Raw genomic sequence first — 18,216 nt, 5'->3', positions numbered from 1 at the left:
GCCACAGCCAGTGGTTATTTGGGGGTCGGGGCGGGGAGAGAGAGAGAGAAAAGCATCTCTCGCATTACCAGGGGAGGAAAGGAGGCAAAACAAAGCTCACTCTTTCACCGAGACTTACAAAACGCCAATTTACTGTGTTCCAGGAATTCTTAGAAATCACCAAATGCTCCCACGTGCAGTTCTCGTTCCTCCCGGCTCTACGAGGGACCCTGGAATCAGGTCCCTGAGATGCACGTGCCAACCAGCTCCCACACATGGCGGGCGGCGGCAACAACAGTCGCCCCCTCCACTGTTAGCTCTCCCCATTAGTTCTCTAGTTTTGAATTGCTCCTGCCTCTCCCCCCCCCGTGCCCAGTGCAGGCAGGCAAGGAAAGGGAGACAGAGCCGGGTGCAGTTCTTGGCTTTTCCAGCCCTCGTTGCCTCTCTCAACATTAAAGCCTCAGAGATGCAAGCAAAGTTGCCGCAGCGGCAACACCCTGAGTTGCTTACTTCTCCACTACTGCCTCCTCCTCCCCTCCTCCTTCAGCACCTCATTCTCTGGGTAAGGAGGTTCTTAACTAACCGAGCATGCTAAGGCAACTCAGGGCACTACCGCTGTGGCGGCTTTGCATGCATCTCTGAGACTTCAATGCTGGGAAAGGCAGTGAGGGCTGGAAGAGCCGAGAGCTGCGTGTAGCTTCATCTCCCTTTCCTTACCTGCCTGCACGTGGGCACAGGTGGGAGGGAGAAGGAAAGAAAGAGGTGGGAGCAATTCAGAACTAGAGAACTAATGAGGAGAGCTAAGAGTGGGTGCTGGGAGAGGGGACTGTTGCCGCCGCCTGCTGTGTGTGGGAATTGTTTGGCGCGTACATCTCAGGTACTTGACTCCGGGTCCCTCAAAGAGCTGGGGGGCGCGAGAACTGCACGGCCCAGATTAATTGCTTTCAGGGGCCATTTCTTCTGCGGCCCACCGAAAATTTTCTGTGGCCCACCAGTTGGCAACCACTGCTTTATATTATGTATGTCATCACATTAAAATCTAATGTTCCAGATGGATTTCAATCTTATAGAACGCATAGGAAATAACACGCAACATTCTATATGTTTTCAACACATCTGTATTTTATTTCCTTGTCCCAGACTCCAGAAGGCGTTGTTGTCAGTTCTAATCCAGTCAATCCATCTTCAGACTTGATCCGGCCTTACAATTTACCAGAGCTTGTCAGGTAATCTCACATGGATATTGTCATCAGGCAACCTGTTTTGAAACCAAGGCGAAACTTTGATAGGAAAAAAAAGTTCAGCTATTAAAGACTGGTTAAAGAATACAGTTGTATTGTTTGCTCCCTTTTAGCTTGCTTTTCAGATTGATTATTAAAGTAAGAAAAATTCAGATTTGATATTTTGCATTTGTCCATCACATTTCTATTTCCTCTTGTTTTTTGGAGAGCTTGGAGCAGGACAGGTGAGACTATAATGTTATTTGTATGGCAATTCTGTGAAGTTGAGTGGACAAAATAATAGATACAATATCACCACCACCATTTAAGCTCAGTGTGTAAAAGGAAATTCAATGCAGAAGTAAGACTCACATTTCAGCTTCCACAAACGTGCGTCTGAATCAGGCATTTTCTTCCTCTTTTACACTTTCTCCATAACCCTATTAATATCAAGAAGTGACCTTGGATCCCTTGTTCATATCATTGCCTTGCCTTCAGATGTTATGGATGCTTCAACACTGAAAGTTTTCAAGAAGAGTTTGGACAACAATTTGTCTGCAATGGTATAGGGCAGGGCTGTGAAACTCACCGCCTGTGGGCCGGATGTGTCCCATGCTGGCCATGTCGCCGCCTGGTTTAGCGAAGGGGAAAAAAGTCCCGATACGTCACATGATGCTGCCGTGATGGCATGAGTTTGATACCAGTGGTATGGGGTCTTCCGCTTGAACAGAGAGTTGGATTAGAAGACTTTCAAAATCCCTTCTAACTCTTTTATTCTTTATTCTCTATTGTCATAAATTTATTGTAAAGCCAAAGCAATGAAAAAGCTCTTCATTTTCTTTCTATAGTTTTGGGACATGGAAGGCTGCGGCCAAATATGAACATTCACCAGAAGAGAGCTATACTGCATATTTTGATGTCAGAGAATATGGTAAGAAGAAGGATCATTTCTGTTCAACAAATCCATTTTCTGATCCTGGGTTTTATCCCCTTCGATTTTATCTCTAAAAACCTTTTCCTGTCATTTGTAAAAGTGGAAATGGCTGCTATGATCTCTCCTGGAAAGCTATGAGAGCCAATTTGGTGCAGTGGTTAAGGTACCAGGCTAGAAACTGGGGGGACTGTGAGTTCTACTACTGTCTTAGCCAGGTGGGTGATCTTAGCCAGTCACTCTCTCTCAACTCAATCCACTTCACAGGGTGGTTGTTGTGGGGAAAATGGGAAGAGAAAGATATGTCAGATATGTTCACTGCCTTGAGTTATCTGTAAAAGTAATAAAGGTAGGACATAAATAAATAAATAATAAAATATACTAAATAAAATTAAATAAATACATCTTCCTGTCAGTGCTAAGACTTCTACCCTTTCACCTGTTTCTTTTTCTGTAGTGTTACCAAGCTTTGAAGTCCATCTGCAACCATCAGATAAGTTTCTTTACGTTGATGGCAATAAAGATTTCTACGTGTCAATCACCGCAAAGTATGCTTATTTACAACTATGAGTAGCTAAAGGGAACATCTGTGTGAAAATGGTTATTCTTTGGGTCATAATATTCAGTAAAATATGATTTGGTGACCAGTCCTGATCTGAACATATTTACTTGAAATTTATTAACAAATAGAATAGCTATAATATTGCAAAATAGTCTTTAGACTTTATTTAGCTTTATTAGTCTGACTGCTATGATACCAGACCAGGGGTGGGCTGCTGGGGGTTCTCAGGGGTTCGGGAGAGCCCCTAGCTAAGATTCTGTGCAGTTCAGAGAACCCCCAAATCCCACTCCTGGCTGGCCCCACTCATCACTCCCCTCCCCACCCAGGAGTCCCCACGTGGCCTGTTTTGGATGCAGGTAAGTGCAGGGTGCATGTGGAGACTTGGGGAGGGTGAAAAACGGGCCTCCCGGAAGTTCGGGAAAGCCACAAATGGGCCAGTTTCTGGCTTCCAGAGAGCCTCAGGAGCCCAGGGAGGCCATTTCTGCCCTCCCAGAGGCTCCATGAAAGCCTCTGGAGTCCGGGGAGGTCAAAAACGCCACCCCTACCACTTGGCTGACTAGGCAACACCGACCGTGGCCACACCCACCCAGCAACTGGGCAGAGAATGCATTGCTAACATTTTTGAAGCCCACCCCTGTACTAAACTGAATTTTCTCACCCTCCCCGGGCTTCGGAGGCTTTCCTTGAGCCTCCAGGAGGGCAAAAACAGCCTCCCCAGGCTCCAGAGGCACTCTGGAGGCCGGAAATGGGCCTATTTCTGGCCTTCCATAACTTCTGCAAGGCCTGCTTTTGACCTTCCCTGAACTTTTGCACAGGCCCTGCACTTACCTGCGATCCAAAACGGACCACGTTAGGACTCCTGAGAGAGGTGGGGTGGGGCGGGAGGGGCCAGGCAGGGGTGGGATTTGCTGGTTCGCCAAACTGGCCATAAAATTAACAACTGGTTCACCCGAACTGGTGCGAACCGATAGCAGCCCACCCCTGCCCTTAATCCCATTTCCCCATTATTTAGGAAATTACAAATATGTTCATTTTAGCAAACTCTTAAGTTATTTTAATGATTGATTTCAATTGTATTAAGGCTTTCATTGAGGTATGTTGTCTACTCCATACTTTTTATTTTTGCAAGCCACCTTGAGTGTTGGAATGGACAGAAATGTGAAATTTAGAAATCAGAAAATAAAATGGGCAGAAGGATAAAGAAACTGAACTTAGCATCCTCCTCCCTGCTCTCAAATTTTCTCCTGTCCACCTTCAGCACCAGAAGTGACAAAGGCTTGGAGAAAGATGCCTGAATGAGTAGAGCTGAGAAAATAAGGAGCTGTGAGAAATAGGTTAACACCCTTACTGATTCCTTTTGTGTCAAAGAAGATAAGTAGGAAAAGCAAAGTTGTATAGTTGTAAAACTTTCATTATGTCGTAACAGGTACTTGTATGGAAAGAAAGTGGAAGGTGTGGCCTTTGTCCTCTTTGGAGTGAAAATAGATGATGCTAAAAGGAGTATTCCGGACTCACTCACGAGAATTCCGGTAAAATGTAACAGGGGTGTTTGCATATTGGAGTGTTCTTGTGGGTTTGTGTGTCAGATCTACTAGGTGGAACAATTCCACTAGAAGGCTAAACTACCATTGTGGAGGTTGGCCATAATAGAATTTTGCAAGCCTGGTTGTGCTATATTTTTTTTCCCCTTCTGATAATTCAGTGAATAAAAGAGCATGTGCCTGAGTTTCTTCTGGATGTTATCTGGATGTTCTGGACTTAAAACATACTTTACCCCTTGCTGCTTTGGCCACAGAGCTTGCATATCTCCATCCATCATCTTCCTTATTCTACATTGTGGCAGACCACTTGATTTCCTTCCTTATTTTTACTGATTTTTCATTTATTTTCAGATTATTGATGGAGATGGGGAAGCAGTACTAAAAAGAAATACACTACGTTCTCGATTTCAAAATCTCACTGAGCTTGTTGGTCATACTCTGTATGCATCTGTAACAGTCATGACAGAATCAGGTGAGCAGGAGTGGGAGAAGAGAAGGGTAAATTGTTTCTTTGAAAACAAACACATTACACTTTTTAAAATTAACAGACTGCAATTTTAAATACCAGGGACTGAAAATAACCAAATAAAAGAAAACAAACCATCACCAGAATACATCATTGATTTGTGACTTGATTTTTAAATCCTCCTCTTTCACAATGATTATTCACCCTTATCCCACAAAATCCACAATATTTTTGTGGGTAAATGTCTCTTATCTGACTTTAAATGTTTAGTAAAGTGAATCAAAACTTTCCAAATTAGATTAAAAAGGATGTGCTATCTGAAAAGTTGTCCTGTATATACTGTATAAGTTTTTTCCATTGAAACTGTTTCTAATCATTTGGAGTGTTAGGGCTAAATTTGGAATATTAATATCCTTCTCTTTCGGGGCTATCCATATGCTTCCTGACACCAGTATCAATTTGATCTTGTCTTTGTTTCTAATATTTTTATTGTCTTCTTGAAACACCAATAAAACACTTAATTGCTATAGCAATTAAGCAATTATAACAGTTCTTACTCATTCCATAAAACTTGATCAAAATTTTGGAGTTTGGGCAATTCTATCAGATATGTCATTTTGTATCATTATTAGATACTGTCCTCAAACTTTTGCTAAAAATTGGAATACAATATGAATAATTTTTTATAATCCTTCCACAGTAAGGTAAAAGTTTCTTCCCCAGTTTCCATTTCATATTCTCAGTATTGTTTCCAAGTTCTTATTCCTATAAAAGTTTACTGCATTCTGGAACTCTTGAATGATATCGTATGAATTTTTGACATGATTCTTTGGTATTTTCCTTTAGTTCAGAAATTATTGTTTCAAAGTCAGTCAGGAGGTATAGTTATTTTCTTTATTTTTTTCATTTTTAACAAATGATAGAGCCTTTACATATTTAGTCCTGAAGCATCTCTGCCTTTTCTTTATATCAGAAATTGTTTCTCCATTTCTAAATCAGTCTTATATAAATACTCATTTCTTCATCTCTTTGAAGTGCTTTAAAATCTCTGAAAAACATTGAATTTCTATGAGGGGCATAATTGGAGAAAGTTACAGTACTAATATTTCACATCACTTTTGTCAAATTTCAATTTCAAATTTCAATTTTTTTGGTCAATTTTATTCAAGCAGTTTTAAACCTATAATATTATGTGGAATTACATCCAGACTTTGTTTTTGAAGCATATAAGTCTAAGTGCTATTGCTATTTTACGGGAAACAGTATGTCTAGTCGCAAAGCTACAAAATAAAAAAAATTCCCACTCCACATCTTCTGAAATTTTAATATGCCAATTTTCTATTTATAAATGATCATTTGCCACATTATTTTCTCTTCTTAAAACCATTTACATGACATGATAATAAATCAAAATCAGCATGTAATATGGTGCAACATTGTTTTCTATAAAAAGAAAGGGATACGAAGATAGAAGAAGTTGAGAGACAATTTGCAAACTGTGAAAGTATTGGGTATATTAGGTTTGAAACTAGCTACTTCAAAATATTTGCAGGATTTTTCTCTTGCATTTCTCAGTTTGATTTCCTATTTTAAGTTGCATTCCTTCTTTTGTTTTGCAGGCAGTGATATGGTAGTGACTGAGCAAAGCGGCATTCATATTGTGACATCTCCCTATCAGATCTACTTCACAAAAACCCCCAAATATTTCAAGCCAGGAATGCCATATGAACTGACGGTAATAGAAATCAAAGTCTCCTATTTTGTGGAAGAGCCACCTTAGCAATGTCTTTCTCCCCTTATTGGGCTTCTGAGGAGCTGTCTAGACTTGCTTGTTCAAGATGCATGTGGAGGCTTCAGATTATCTCGGGGTTGACGCTGCCACTGTAGATTGATTGATTGATTGATTGGTATTTATACACTGGATGTTTTGCTGTAATGTATCTGCATAAAAGTTATGTAATTTAGTGACAAAAAGCCTTAAATTAATTTGTAAGCCACCTGGAATCACTATGTGAGTTGGGCAGCCATATAATTCTTCTTAATGATTAATAAATAAGTGAATAAACTGATTTAGATTCAGAGGAAGCTGCCTTGTTCCATGCTGAATCACCTCTTCTGGATTGCTTTAGGTGTATGTTACCAACCCTGATGGCTCACCAGCTGCCAATGTACCAGTGGTATCAGAGCCCATTCGTTCTGAGGGAACCACTTTGAGCGATGGGACTGCTAAGCTCATCCTGAACACACCACTGCACACCCAAAGCCTACGGATCACTGTAAGTCACTCTGGCATTCTGTTAAATCCCATTCAGTGTGCTGATGAGAGGGAATGTCGTAAGGAGGTGGATTCCCAGGAGGGAGGGGGGCATTGCAGAGGAGTAAGAGGCATCTCACTCCGGATGCTTTATATGAGAGAAATAGGGTGAAGACAGCCCCTCCCTAATAGTTCTCAGAGTATGTTGCAGATACAGACAGTAGACTCCCCAGTCTGGCAAGATTTTGCCTGTAGGTTTGAAAGCAATAAAGAACTCAACTTGGGAAAAGTTTATTCTTGGTTTTGGGCCTGACATCTATGTTGGAACATAGGGCCATCACAGTCTGGTGTGCAAATTGTGCACCACCTAGTGAAATGACCTGAAGACAGGATTGTCATTTGTCAAAAGCGAAGGAGATACAGTGCCAGTAACATAAACTTATCTGCTTTGCCCACACACAGTCAGACTCTGGGAGCAGAGACAGACCTAGCAGGTCTATGCATTGTGGAATTCTGCACAGTGGCACCTTGCAGGCCAGTAGCAGCTCTGCTGTTACTCAAGAGGGAACAGGTGATGAAATGTCCATCTGTTTGCTGTGATGCAAACTCTGCTTTTATGCACTTTTGCAGGACAGCGTGTACAGCTATGAAAGGCAAAGCAAGAAATATACACCGTGAAGCCCTTATGCACATTGTATCACTGGAGAGTCCTCTTAGCTAGGAATGGAGACAAATACATTATGTATGCCTGTTAGCGTAAGGGAGATCATTGTATATAGGTTGATATCTGTGTATTTGGGTCATGCTGTTGAGTTGAGTGTAATATAACGATAATATTTCTTCATATTTTTTTTTGTTTACAAGGATCACTTGTAAAAATCAGCTGATCAAGATATATTGTGTGGCCTGGTGATATCTATAAAAAAGAAAGGAAGGTGGGGAAATAAATGGCATTGGGCAGCTCCTAATCCCTGGGTAAAGTTTGTTTTTTAAGGATAAACAAATAGAAAACACACCCCATGGATAAAGGCCACTGAAAATAAAGTGATTTCTCTTCTATTCTCAGTGTTTCTCAGTACAAGTGATACTCTTTCACAGGAACAATGATTCTTGCAAATCCCTGATTTGGTTTGGCATGAAATATCCGATTTGCTTTTTGTAGCCAGTTCATCATCCCAACTGGCCCTCAGGCTACAACTCACTTTGCAATTGTTTTATTCAATAGCTATGCCCACTCCTGAAATACCAATTGCAATGTTGCACTTGGTACACTCATAGTAACATGGAGTTCTTTCCCTCGCTGAAGATGCAGATCATATCAAAGGATCTTAGGTTGGTTTCTTTTTTTAATGAAGACAGGATGCTAGCCAGGTCCGTTCTAGCCATCACTCTATTCTTTCAGCAGTCTTCATGTGAACATCACTAAGTGCCAGCTTTAAAAAGAGTTCTAGTTGCTTCTTAATTAGGTTACTGCTTCATATTTATCCTCTCTAGGTTAGAACCAACCATGGAGACCTCCCAAGACATCTCCAGGCAACAAAGTCCATGACAGCCACAGCCTATCAAACTCAGGGAGGATCTGGAAACTATCTTCATGTAGCTATTACATCTACAGAGATTAAGCCCGGAGATAACTTACCTATCAATTTCAATGTGAGGGGCAATGCAAATTCACTGAACCAGATCAAATATTTCACATACCTTGTAAGTATTATAGATCTGGAGGAAATCCAGGGGCTGCATTTCAATTCATATTGTAGCCTTGAAGCCATTGGCTTAACCTATCATTTCTAACCTTCCCATTAATCGGTATTTGTTCACCCTCAGATATTGACTAAAGGGAAGATTTTCAAGGTTGGCAGGCAACCCAGGGGAGAAGGGCAGAATCTGGTGACCATGAATCTGCGTATCACTCCAGATCTCATCCCTTCCTTCCGGTTTGTGGCTTACTACCAAGTGGGAAACAACGAAATTGTGGCTGACTCTGTCTGGGTGGATGTGAAGGATACCTGCATGGGAACGGTAAGTCAGCCTTCCAAGTAGCTTTCTTAGCAGTCATGGGAATCCCTTTATTATAGCTGCATAAATCAGATGTGCTTATTTTAAAGCACTTTCATGGTATTTTTCCCCCAAACATTTATTTCTGTTCAGATAGAAAAACTATTTCCCCTTGAATTGGGAATTTTTCTGTCTGTTATAGAGATTTGAGCTGTTCTTTGCTTTGTACAAACAGTTGGTTGTGAAAGGAGCGTCTTCCAGAGACAATCGAATACAAATGCCAGGAGCTCCAATGAAAATCAAATTGGAAGGAGATCCAGGTGCTCGGGTCGGTCTTGTGGCTGTGGACAAAGCAGTATATGTTCTCAATGATAAATATAAGATTAGCCAAGCCAAGGTAAGGCCAGAAATTTCTTAAGCTACAAACATTCAGCTTTCAAGAGTTTTCCGACTTACAGTACTGAAGAGGAACATTTTTTTTTCTATCATGTGCACTAGATATGGGACACAATAGAAAAGAGTGACTTTGGCTGTACAGCTGGCAGTGGCCAGAATAATCTGGGTGTGTTTGAAGATGCTGGACTGGCTCTGACAACCAGCACTAATCTCAATACCAGACAGAGATCAGGTATTTGGGGAATGGGTGCTAATGTCTGGGAGGTGGCAGAGGTTTTTCAATCCATTTAGAGGCGAAGGGAAGAGCATTGCTCCATCAAATACTACTGAAATCATATGGGAATCAATTCACGAGGCCCAAAGCAAATAGTCAAGCCTCACTGCAGAGGCACATGGTTGAGATGGGCAGTTTAGAAATTAATTAATTAATTAAACAAGCAAGCAAGCAAGCAAAATGTATTGTTATCAATTTGCCCTGTAGGAACTACCTCCAGAAATTGGTCAAAGAAGCTCCAGCAGACAAAAAGATTCATTCATATTGACACATTTCAGAAAGGAGGAGAAAACGATATCCATACATATGCATAAATAGTAAATGATGTAAACATAAATATTCATAATTACCAAACCTCAATTTACTTCTACATTCAAGAATGAATTATTGCCTTAATAAAAGAAACAGATCAGTTTGGTTGCCATAGAAATCTTGGTCAGGCTTACTGAGAACCAGACACTTCAAGGCTACCTTTTTCATGTGCCAATTAGCACACGTTCCTTTTATGATTCTTTTTTGCTAAAATGTCCCGCCCCTCTAAGGATTTGTTTTCCTCACACCTGAGAAGTGTGTGTCAGCATTTCAAGGACAGAATATTGGCCATTGGGTTCTTAAACTGCATGTAATGGTTCCAAAATCCTCTTCCAAGTGATTACTCAAATTGTAGGACAAATCACTGTTTCTCAGGGTGGTTCTAGAGGAGGGAATTATAATGCAGGATTTCTACTTTATTCCTATGATTTTAGGAAGTGTCCACTCTAATCCTCCACTGGTATTTTCCTGCTTTTTTCCTTTCCTTTCATTTCAAAGGGGGAAAAAGAGTCCAGCAAAACATGAAAAAGCTGGAGATGCTCTTTGACTTCTTCAACTGTGAGCCCTTCAACTCAGACCCAATGAAGAGTTGAGCTATGCTTTCTCCCCTACTACACCTTCCCAGCTCTAAAGTGAACCTTCTATGAGCTGCTTTATCTTCACAGGAACTAGTGCTGAATGTTATCTTCTTATTGTAAAGAATAATTGTTCCTACCTCTTCTCCCTTGCCTCCTTCAGATGCAAAGTGTCCTCAACCTAGAAATCGGAGGCGTCGCAGTTCTGTTTTGCTGCTTGACAGCAAGGCAAGCAAAGGTATGTGGCAAATAATGAAGTTTCTGTTTACTCTGAGGTAAAAGAATAAAACTACAGTCCACTTGCATTTATTGAATCAATCAGAAAATGGAGGAAGGAATGGAGGAATATTATCCTCCTTTCCCTTCTTTCTCAAGCAAGAGGGTACAAAATTAATTATCTCTATTGAATAGGATCATTTTTAACCTATCAATAACTTTGAGTGCTTGAATTCTGAGTGCAATGGGGAGAGTACTAAAGTGGCCCAATAGTCTAATGTAGAATATACAGTAACTGGTTCCAGCTAAAGAGATTGCATTTGATACACAAAATTTTGAAGCATTGCTTTTCGAGTGTTCTCGGATCGCAGCACTGATCAAGAGTTGCTCTTGATGAGCAGGAAGTAAGCAATCAGTGGCCAGTGAACTTCAAGCAGCCCCCAAACTAGGAACATCTGTGGGAATGCCTGCATATCAACATGGCAGTTCCAATTGAACAATCAAAGCTCTGCCCCTTTTATATGCCCCAAAGCCTTTTTTGAATCACCAGGACAGAATAGAAGAAAAGAACGGAACGGGATGGGATGGGATGAGATGGGATGGGATGGGATGGAATGGGATGGAATAGAATAGAATAGAATAGAATAGAATAGAATAGAATAGAATAGAATAGAATAGAATAGAATAGAATAGAGCAGAGCAGAGCAGAGCAGAGCAGAGCAGAGCAGAGCAGAGCAGAGCAGAGCAGAGCAGAGCAGAACAGAACAGAACAGAACAGAAGAGAATGAATCTCCAGGACAGAATAACAGCAAAATACCCTGAAATTATTTCAGGAGAAAGCTAAGAATAAATGTGTTTAACCCTCTATTAAGCTTAAAAATAGTGATTATTGATTTATCAACGTAACTAAAAAAAACCACATTCAAAACTTTAAAAAATTCTGCCTCCCCTGTACTGGTGATATAATTATTTGCTTTATTTCAAAAAATAATAAACAGTACAAAGTAAACTAAAATGGCCATACCTAGAGAGATCAGTTAACCTCCTGTTCCTGGGGCCAGAATTTATTGGGCAAAGAAATTGTCCGCATGCAGGTTTTGAACTGGAAGCCTTCAGACGCATTCCGTCCACAGAAGCCTTGGGGTTAAACACTGAAAGCCTCCAAAAGTTCTTCTCCTATTATGACTTTTAGCTGTTATGCATGGGGGAGAGTTTTGTTGAAGAATAATTGTATTAACTGTTTTTAATTTTAATTACATTGAAATACAATCGAAGTGAAACGAACTGGGTTTCTCCTTGGGTTTCCCAGTAGCTTTTAGGAGCATGTGGCGCCCACTCCCTGCATGCCATTCAAAGGCCATTCTGAGCCTGGAAGATGTTGCCCAGGGTCAGTGCAGGACAACCAGTGCCATGAGAAGCTGGCCATCCCTCTCAGCTAGAAATGAATTGGTGGCTGGACTGGGGCCATTATCTTCCTCAAGCACACACCCATCCCTTCCCCTGCCCAAGGGACCTCCACAAGGCACATACTCAGGAATTGTATGCAAGGTTGTGGGATGGCTTGGTTGAAAGAAGAGGGAAAACTAAAGAAAAAGGCCTTTATGTGATTTAAAGCCCATGTTTTTTCCAGGAGCTGGTGATGGCTTACTCAAGGCTCCTGTTAGCAGATGGTAACTAGAATGCGCCATTTTAGGGGTAGAGATACACTGCAACATTTGATTGATTTTCAAATTCAGAAGATTAGTTTGAATGTTCTGGCAAAATTGCAATATGCAACAATAAGACATAAAGCAATCTTATGAAAATGACAGTCTCTAGTAACTACAGTAGTGAGAAGTCAAAGGATGTTCAGCTGTCCCTTCCGGCTGTCTGGGACAAGATAAACAACTGACACATTTGATTGGTTTATGTAGATACTCATTGTCTCTTGTTTCCCTTTATGCACATGACTATGAGAAATAGGATTCTCTCATGTTTCACGCATTTTCCATATTTTAGCGGCACAGTTTCAGGATCAAAACCTGCGTAAATGCTGTGAAGATGGTATGCATGAGAACCCCATGGGGTACACTTGTGAAAAGCGTGCAAAATACATCCAGGAGGGAGATGCTTGTAAGACTGCCTTCCTTGAATGCTGTCGCTACATCAAAGGGATCCGAGATGAAAACCAACGGGAGAGCGAGTTGTTTCTGGCAAGAAGTAAGTAGCAGGTTCTGGGTTTATTGAAAGAAAGGAACATTCAATTCACTATACCTGGAAAATGTGGCCCATAACAGCATCACCAAGGCTTGGAAATCCATTTGGAGCATATTGTTATTATTATTAGGTATTTATATGTCATTGTTGCTAATTTATAGCCGAGTTTTAGTGCAAAATACAGCTCTGTAAATGCAGGAGGAACATTAGAAGTTGGGCTGAGTGAGGCCTCACTCATGGGATTCACATCACATCCAGTCTCCCAGTCCCTGGGTTCTCTCAGTCCCCATCAAAGTTAGGTCTACGCAGCATGCAGGCATATTCTCATTACATCACTGTTTTTAATTAAAGCAGACCCAAGAATCTGCTGCTTCCTCTCAAAGCAACCCACCACATTTTTTAAAATATTGGTGACCTTTTGGTTCAGCTAAAGCACCAGCAGCTTTCGGGGAGGTCTCAGTGGTTGAAGAAAACTGTTGTGAGAAATGATTTGGAGGGCTTGTTGAGTGAAAATGGTGAAAGTACAGATCTTTCTTTGGTGCTGGTTTAATGGTAGACTGCTTCAATTTTACTCTAGTTGGAACAGTGAACTATAAATTAAAACCTTAATTTTAAAAAAAATGGAATTTGAAAAGGTTTTTTTAAAAAGGCTGAGCTAAAAATGGTCAAGATGGCAACCATAGTAGGGTGGTTGAATGCCTTTTTTAATGTGCAAAATACATGTGAACCAGTCCGCGTGCATGCTCACAACCAGCGAACCCCTTGTCAACAAAAGTGTATCCCACCTCTGGTGTGAACCCTCCTGAAGAAAAGAGAATAAATAAGCATTGTTGTGAGAGAGCTGCACTTTGAAGTGTCAACAAGACTGGGAGAGGATTAGAAACAAATATGGCCCTGATTTTCCTTGCCCTGATAGATAATTGTTTTTTTAATTTTTGCTTTCCATGTCTGACTGAAAATTCATTATTTCTTAATTTTATTTTATGTATATATGTTACAGAAACAATTATTAATTCTCATCATGTCTTTGCTAGTACATCTAATACTGTATGTGCTGGAAACAGTAGCTGTTGACCTACAGAGTGCCTCATTCTGAATAGCTTGAGTTTTCAAGAAAGAAATTGAACCATTGAAAGAATGCCAGTTTGCATGTCAGTACTTTATGGTAGATAACAAGTGAGGGAAAGTATACTTTGATTAACAAAAACACAGAGATGCCTACTATTTTTGAAAATAGCTGTCTAGTTAACTGGGGCTTATTTAATCAAGTATTGTTAAAAAAAAGAGCACCTTACACCAACTCCCTTTCTGTTTTCCAGGTGATTTTGAAGATGAATTCTTTGGAGAGGACAACATCATCTCCAGGTCTGATTTTCCTGAGAGCTGGCTTTGGCTAACAGAGGACTTGAAAGAGCCGCCTAACAGTCAAGGGTATTGGAGTTCTGCTGTTTATATTAACTCACTTTTCAGTTATTGCAGAATTTTTACAGGAATGGGGAAGATGGTGTTTCTTCCAAGAGAAAAGGATCAGAAAAGGTCCTGAATGAAACCTGGGGTTTATGCACCTTCTTTAGAAGAAAAAAACTACTTGTTAGTCACTGTCTTTATTATGGCCAATGACCAGAATTCCATTTTAAAAAGGTAGAAATGATGACTAATTACAATTGGTTTTACAAAAAGTATTTTTGCCACATTCAAAGAAACTGAATCATATTGGTGAACTGTAATGAAACTGAATGATTATAACAATTCTCCATAAAATAAATCTGAGTGAGCCAGAAGTTTATTTAAAAAGAGGAATAGAAGACCTGGACCCATGTTTTCTATAAGTGCATCAATGCATCAATTGTATTTTCAACTGCCTCTTTGTCACAAGGACAAGTCCTAAAGATATGGGATTTCTCCAAACTTTCCTACAGGAATAGTTGCTGGAAACGTTTAAAACGTGCTAAGGTTTAGGCTCTTCTAAATTTAAAGATGAATATTTAGTTTTAATATATTGCTGGTTTAAAAAGGAAAAGGCTGACAAATGTAATTATCTTTCTGCATCCGTAATTGTTTGTTTAAGGCTTAAACTCACACCATCCTTTGAAAAGCCATGAATTTTGATAAATTAATCTTAGCCAAGTGCATCCAGATTTATCAGTCAGGATCAAAGGACCTAGGTCCATTGGGGAAAAAACTAGTTTCAGCCAAGTAGAGATATACAGTATATACTCGAGTATAAGTCGAGTTTTTCAGCACATTTTTTGTGCTGAAAAAAACCCCCTTGGCTTATACTCGAGTGAGGTTCCCTCTGAAAAAAAAAATGGTGTGGAGCTCCAGAGCTGGGCAGCCGCTTCCCTGCTTCCGTGTTTCCTTTGCAACTTGTAAGCATGGGGGTAATCGGAAGCAGAAAAGTTCTTGCATGAGGATGTATTGTTTTTTCTTTATTTAACTGTTTTTTTGGGGGGGAAGTCCCACCGTCATGTGAGAATGCTCAGACATGAAATCTATCCACCTGAAAATGAGTGTGTGTGTGTGTGTGTGTGGGGATTTTAACAGAGGGAAGACACAGGGAGAAGGCAAAAGCGATGGAAGATCCTTCAGGGGAAACTGAGGGGGAGACTCACCCTTGGTCCAGATGAGCCCCTTCCCCACCCCTAAGGAAGCAGAGGCAGCCAGCAAGGGCAGGCAAGCCCGCCGTGGACTCCATCCGTCCTCGCTCCCACCCACCACCCAAAGCCACGAAGTCCCCCAATCACGCAGCCCAGAATCGCCCTCCCCTCAGGGGGCAACAACGATGCCCGGTGTTTCGTGAAACAAGAAGCTCTGCTGTGCAATGAAAGCGCCCTGGCTCTAGGCTCAGAAAACAACGTGAGCCGAGGTGGCTTCGTTTCCTCAGCCCCAGCTGCTTTCAGTCCGCTCGGGAGGAGGAGGGGAGGAGGAGGTGGCGGCAGCAGCTCGCGTTATTTTCTGAGCTCTAGGCTCGCGATCTCAGAAAACAACGCGAGCGCTGCCACCACCTCCTCCTCCCCTCCTCCTCCGAGCGGACTGAAAGCAGCTGGGACTGAGGAAGCGAGCCACCTCGGCTCACGTTGTTTTCTGAGATCGTGAGCCTAGAGCTCAGAAAATAACGTGAGCCGCTGCCGCCACCTCGTCCTCCCCCTCCTCCTCCCGAGTGGACTGAAAGCAGCTGGTGCTGAGGAAATGAAGTCGCCTCGGCTCACATTGTTTTCTGAGCCTAGAGCCAGGGCGCTTTCATTGCACAGCGGAGCTTCTTGTTTCAGGAAACACCGGGCGTCATTGCTGCCCCCTGAGGGGAGGGCGATTCTGGGCTGCGCGATTGGGGACTTTGTGGCTTTGGGTGGGTGGGTGGGAGCGAGGACGGATGGAGTCCACAAGCGGGGCTTGCCTGCCCTTGCTGGCTGCCTCTGCTTCCTTAGGGTGGGGAAGGGGGCTCATCTGGACCAAGGGTGAGTCTCCCCTCAGTTTCCCTGAAGGATCTTCCATCGCTTTTGCCTTCTCCCTATGTCTTCCTCTGTTAAAATCCCCCCACACACACACACACTTATTTTCAGGCGGATAGATTTCGCTTCTGAGCATTCTCACATGACGGTGGGACTCCCCCCCAAAAAAAACAATTAAATAAAGAAAAAAACAATACATCCTCATGCAAGAACTTTTCTGCTTCCGATTACCCCCATGCTTACAAGTTGCAAAGGAAACACGGAAGCAGGGAAGCGGCTGCCCACCTCCGGAGCTCCACACCATTTTTTTTTTCAGAGGGAACCTCACTTGAGTATAAGCCGAGGGTTTTTTCAGCACAAAAATGTGCTGAAAAACTCGGCTTATGCTCAAGTCAATAAGTTTTTTGTGGCAAAATTAGGTGCCTCGGCTTATATTCGGGTCGACTTATACTGGAGTATATACGGTACATTGGTATATGCTGTTTTCCACTTCTCACACTGCTTCACACTGAAGAATTCCATTAGCAGCAATAATGCACCTTTCCTCTTGGGTTCTACTATATGGAGAACAGTAGAAGGATCAGGAAATGGTCGCTGTGGAGAAAGCTGCTTTTCAGCTCTTGCCACTTGGACTAGACCAGTTTGTTGTGCATCATCTCCCATCACACGGCAGCTCTGGAAGCTTAAAGGAAATGTGACAGTGAGTCACCTTGAAGCTGATTTCAAAGTTATGAATAGATAGTTTATTATTTATCCAGCAGCAATCAAATTGCATTGTTTCCCATATTACTGTTGATTGCTTTCAAAATGGGTGTTTTATTTTGAAGCCCCTCTGTTCAGTGGTGGGATTCAAATTTTTTCACTACTGGTTCTGTGGGGGTGGCTTGGTGGGCGTGGCAGGGGAAGGATACTGTAAAATCTCCAGTCAGAGGTGGTATTTGCCAGTTCTCGGAACTACTAAAACTTTATGCTACCGGTTCTCCAGAACTGGTCAGAACCTGCTGAATACCACCTCTGCCTCTGTTGCAAACTTAGAATTTAATGGGAGAAATAGCTGACAACAAGTTCCATGTGGAACTTGTTTGTATTTCCCATTGATTCTCAGACCCTTTTGGAAGGAAGGATGCTGTATGATTGGTAGTTGTAGGAGTTGTCTATCTATACTAGTTTTAAAATGCACAATATAATAGCTCTGTAAATTATGTGTCACATTTCATTTTGTCCCTAGGATTTCAAGCAAGACACTATCTTTTTATCTGAGGGATTCTATCACAACCTGGGAGGTGCTGGCTGTGAGCATTACACCCACCAAAGGTAAAGAAATATGAATGATAGAAAGTTGGCAGGGGTGAAAAGCACCTACGAATTAAAGTAGAACTAACTTTTTTTTTGGGGGGGGGTGTTGTTGGGCTTTGCCATTGGCCTTCCTTGCAGGGATCTGTGTGGCTGAACCTTATGAAATAACAGTCATGAAAGACTTCTTCATTGATCTTCGAGTGCCATATTCAGTAGTGAAGAATGAGCAGGTGGAGATTCGAGCTGTTTTGTACAACTACGCTGACAGCGATATTGTTGTAAGTTTTGGGACTGTGACAAGAGTGCGGGTCTAGAAATTAGGAAATGTGCATGTCTTGTGTTGCTATCAATTCTTTGACAGACAAACTTTATGTATTTCCAACTCTAAGCCACCCTGACCAATAAAAAAGTGCCAGTGATGGAGTTAATGGTGGGCAGATTTGGCAAAACTGTTTGGACCAGAGTTGCTTAAACATTTTGCTGTCAGAACCTCTTCCCGCTTTTGAATATTTATGGAGGGCCCCCAAAGACCTTTTATTCCCATGGGCTAC

The 18,216-nt window shown here is 41.6% G+C and overlaps 1 protein-coding gene across 1 annotated transcript in view; it reads left to right on the top strand.

Annotated features, from left to right (window-relative positions):
- The window catches only part of C3 (complement C3), a 90,044-nt gene that overhangs the window by 27,495 nt on the left and 44,333 nt on the right, over positions 1 to 18,216 (top strand). Inside the window, exons 5-20 of the mRNA XM_087925914.1 lie at positions 1,120 to 1,205; positions 2,048 to 2,130; positions 2,588 to 2,678; positions 4,119 to 4,221; positions 4,585 to 4,705; positions 6,319 to 6,434; positions 6,829 to 6,975; positions 8,448 to 8,657; positions 8,781 to 8,975; positions 9,187 to 9,348; positions 9,450 to 9,579; positions 10,672 to 10,746; positions 12,723 to 12,923; positions 14,240 to 14,351; positions 17,598 to 17,683; positions 17,804 to 17,943. Coding sequence (XP_087782040.1) covers positions 1,120 to 1,205; positions 2,048 to 2,130; positions 2,588 to 2,678; positions 4,119 to 4,221; positions 4,585 to 4,705; positions 6,319 to 6,434; positions 6,829 to 6,975; positions 8,448 to 8,657; positions 8,781 to 8,975; positions 9,187 to 9,348; positions 9,450 to 9,579; positions 10,672 to 10,746; positions 12,723 to 12,923; positions 14,240 to 14,351; positions 17,598 to 17,683; positions 17,804 to 17,943 — 2,058 coding nt within the window. The remainder of the gene's footprint in view (positions 1 to 1,119; positions 1,206 to 2,047; positions 2,131 to 2,587; positions 2,679 to 4,118; positions 4,222 to 4,584; positions 4,706 to 6,318; positions 6,435 to 6,828; positions 6,976 to 8,447; positions 8,658 to 8,780; positions 8,976 to 9,186; positions 9,349 to 9,449; positions 9,580 to 10,671; positions 10,747 to 12,722; positions 12,924 to 14,239; positions 14,352 to 17,597; positions 17,684 to 17,803; positions 17,944 to 18,216) is intronic.

The sequence above is a fragment of the Pseudonaja textilis genome, chromosome 2 (assembly GCF_049901715.1).
Source record: "Pseudonaja textilis isolate UNSWEBS1 chromosome 2, rPseTex1.2, whole genome shotgun sequence".
In the NCBI taxonomy this organism is placed as follows: Eukaryota; Metazoa; Chordata; class Lepidosauria; order Squamata; family Elapidae; genus Pseudonaja; species Pseudonaja textilis.
The sequence above is the reverse complement of the archived record's forward strand: the minus strand, read 5'-3'. Positions and strand labels throughout refer to the sequence as shown.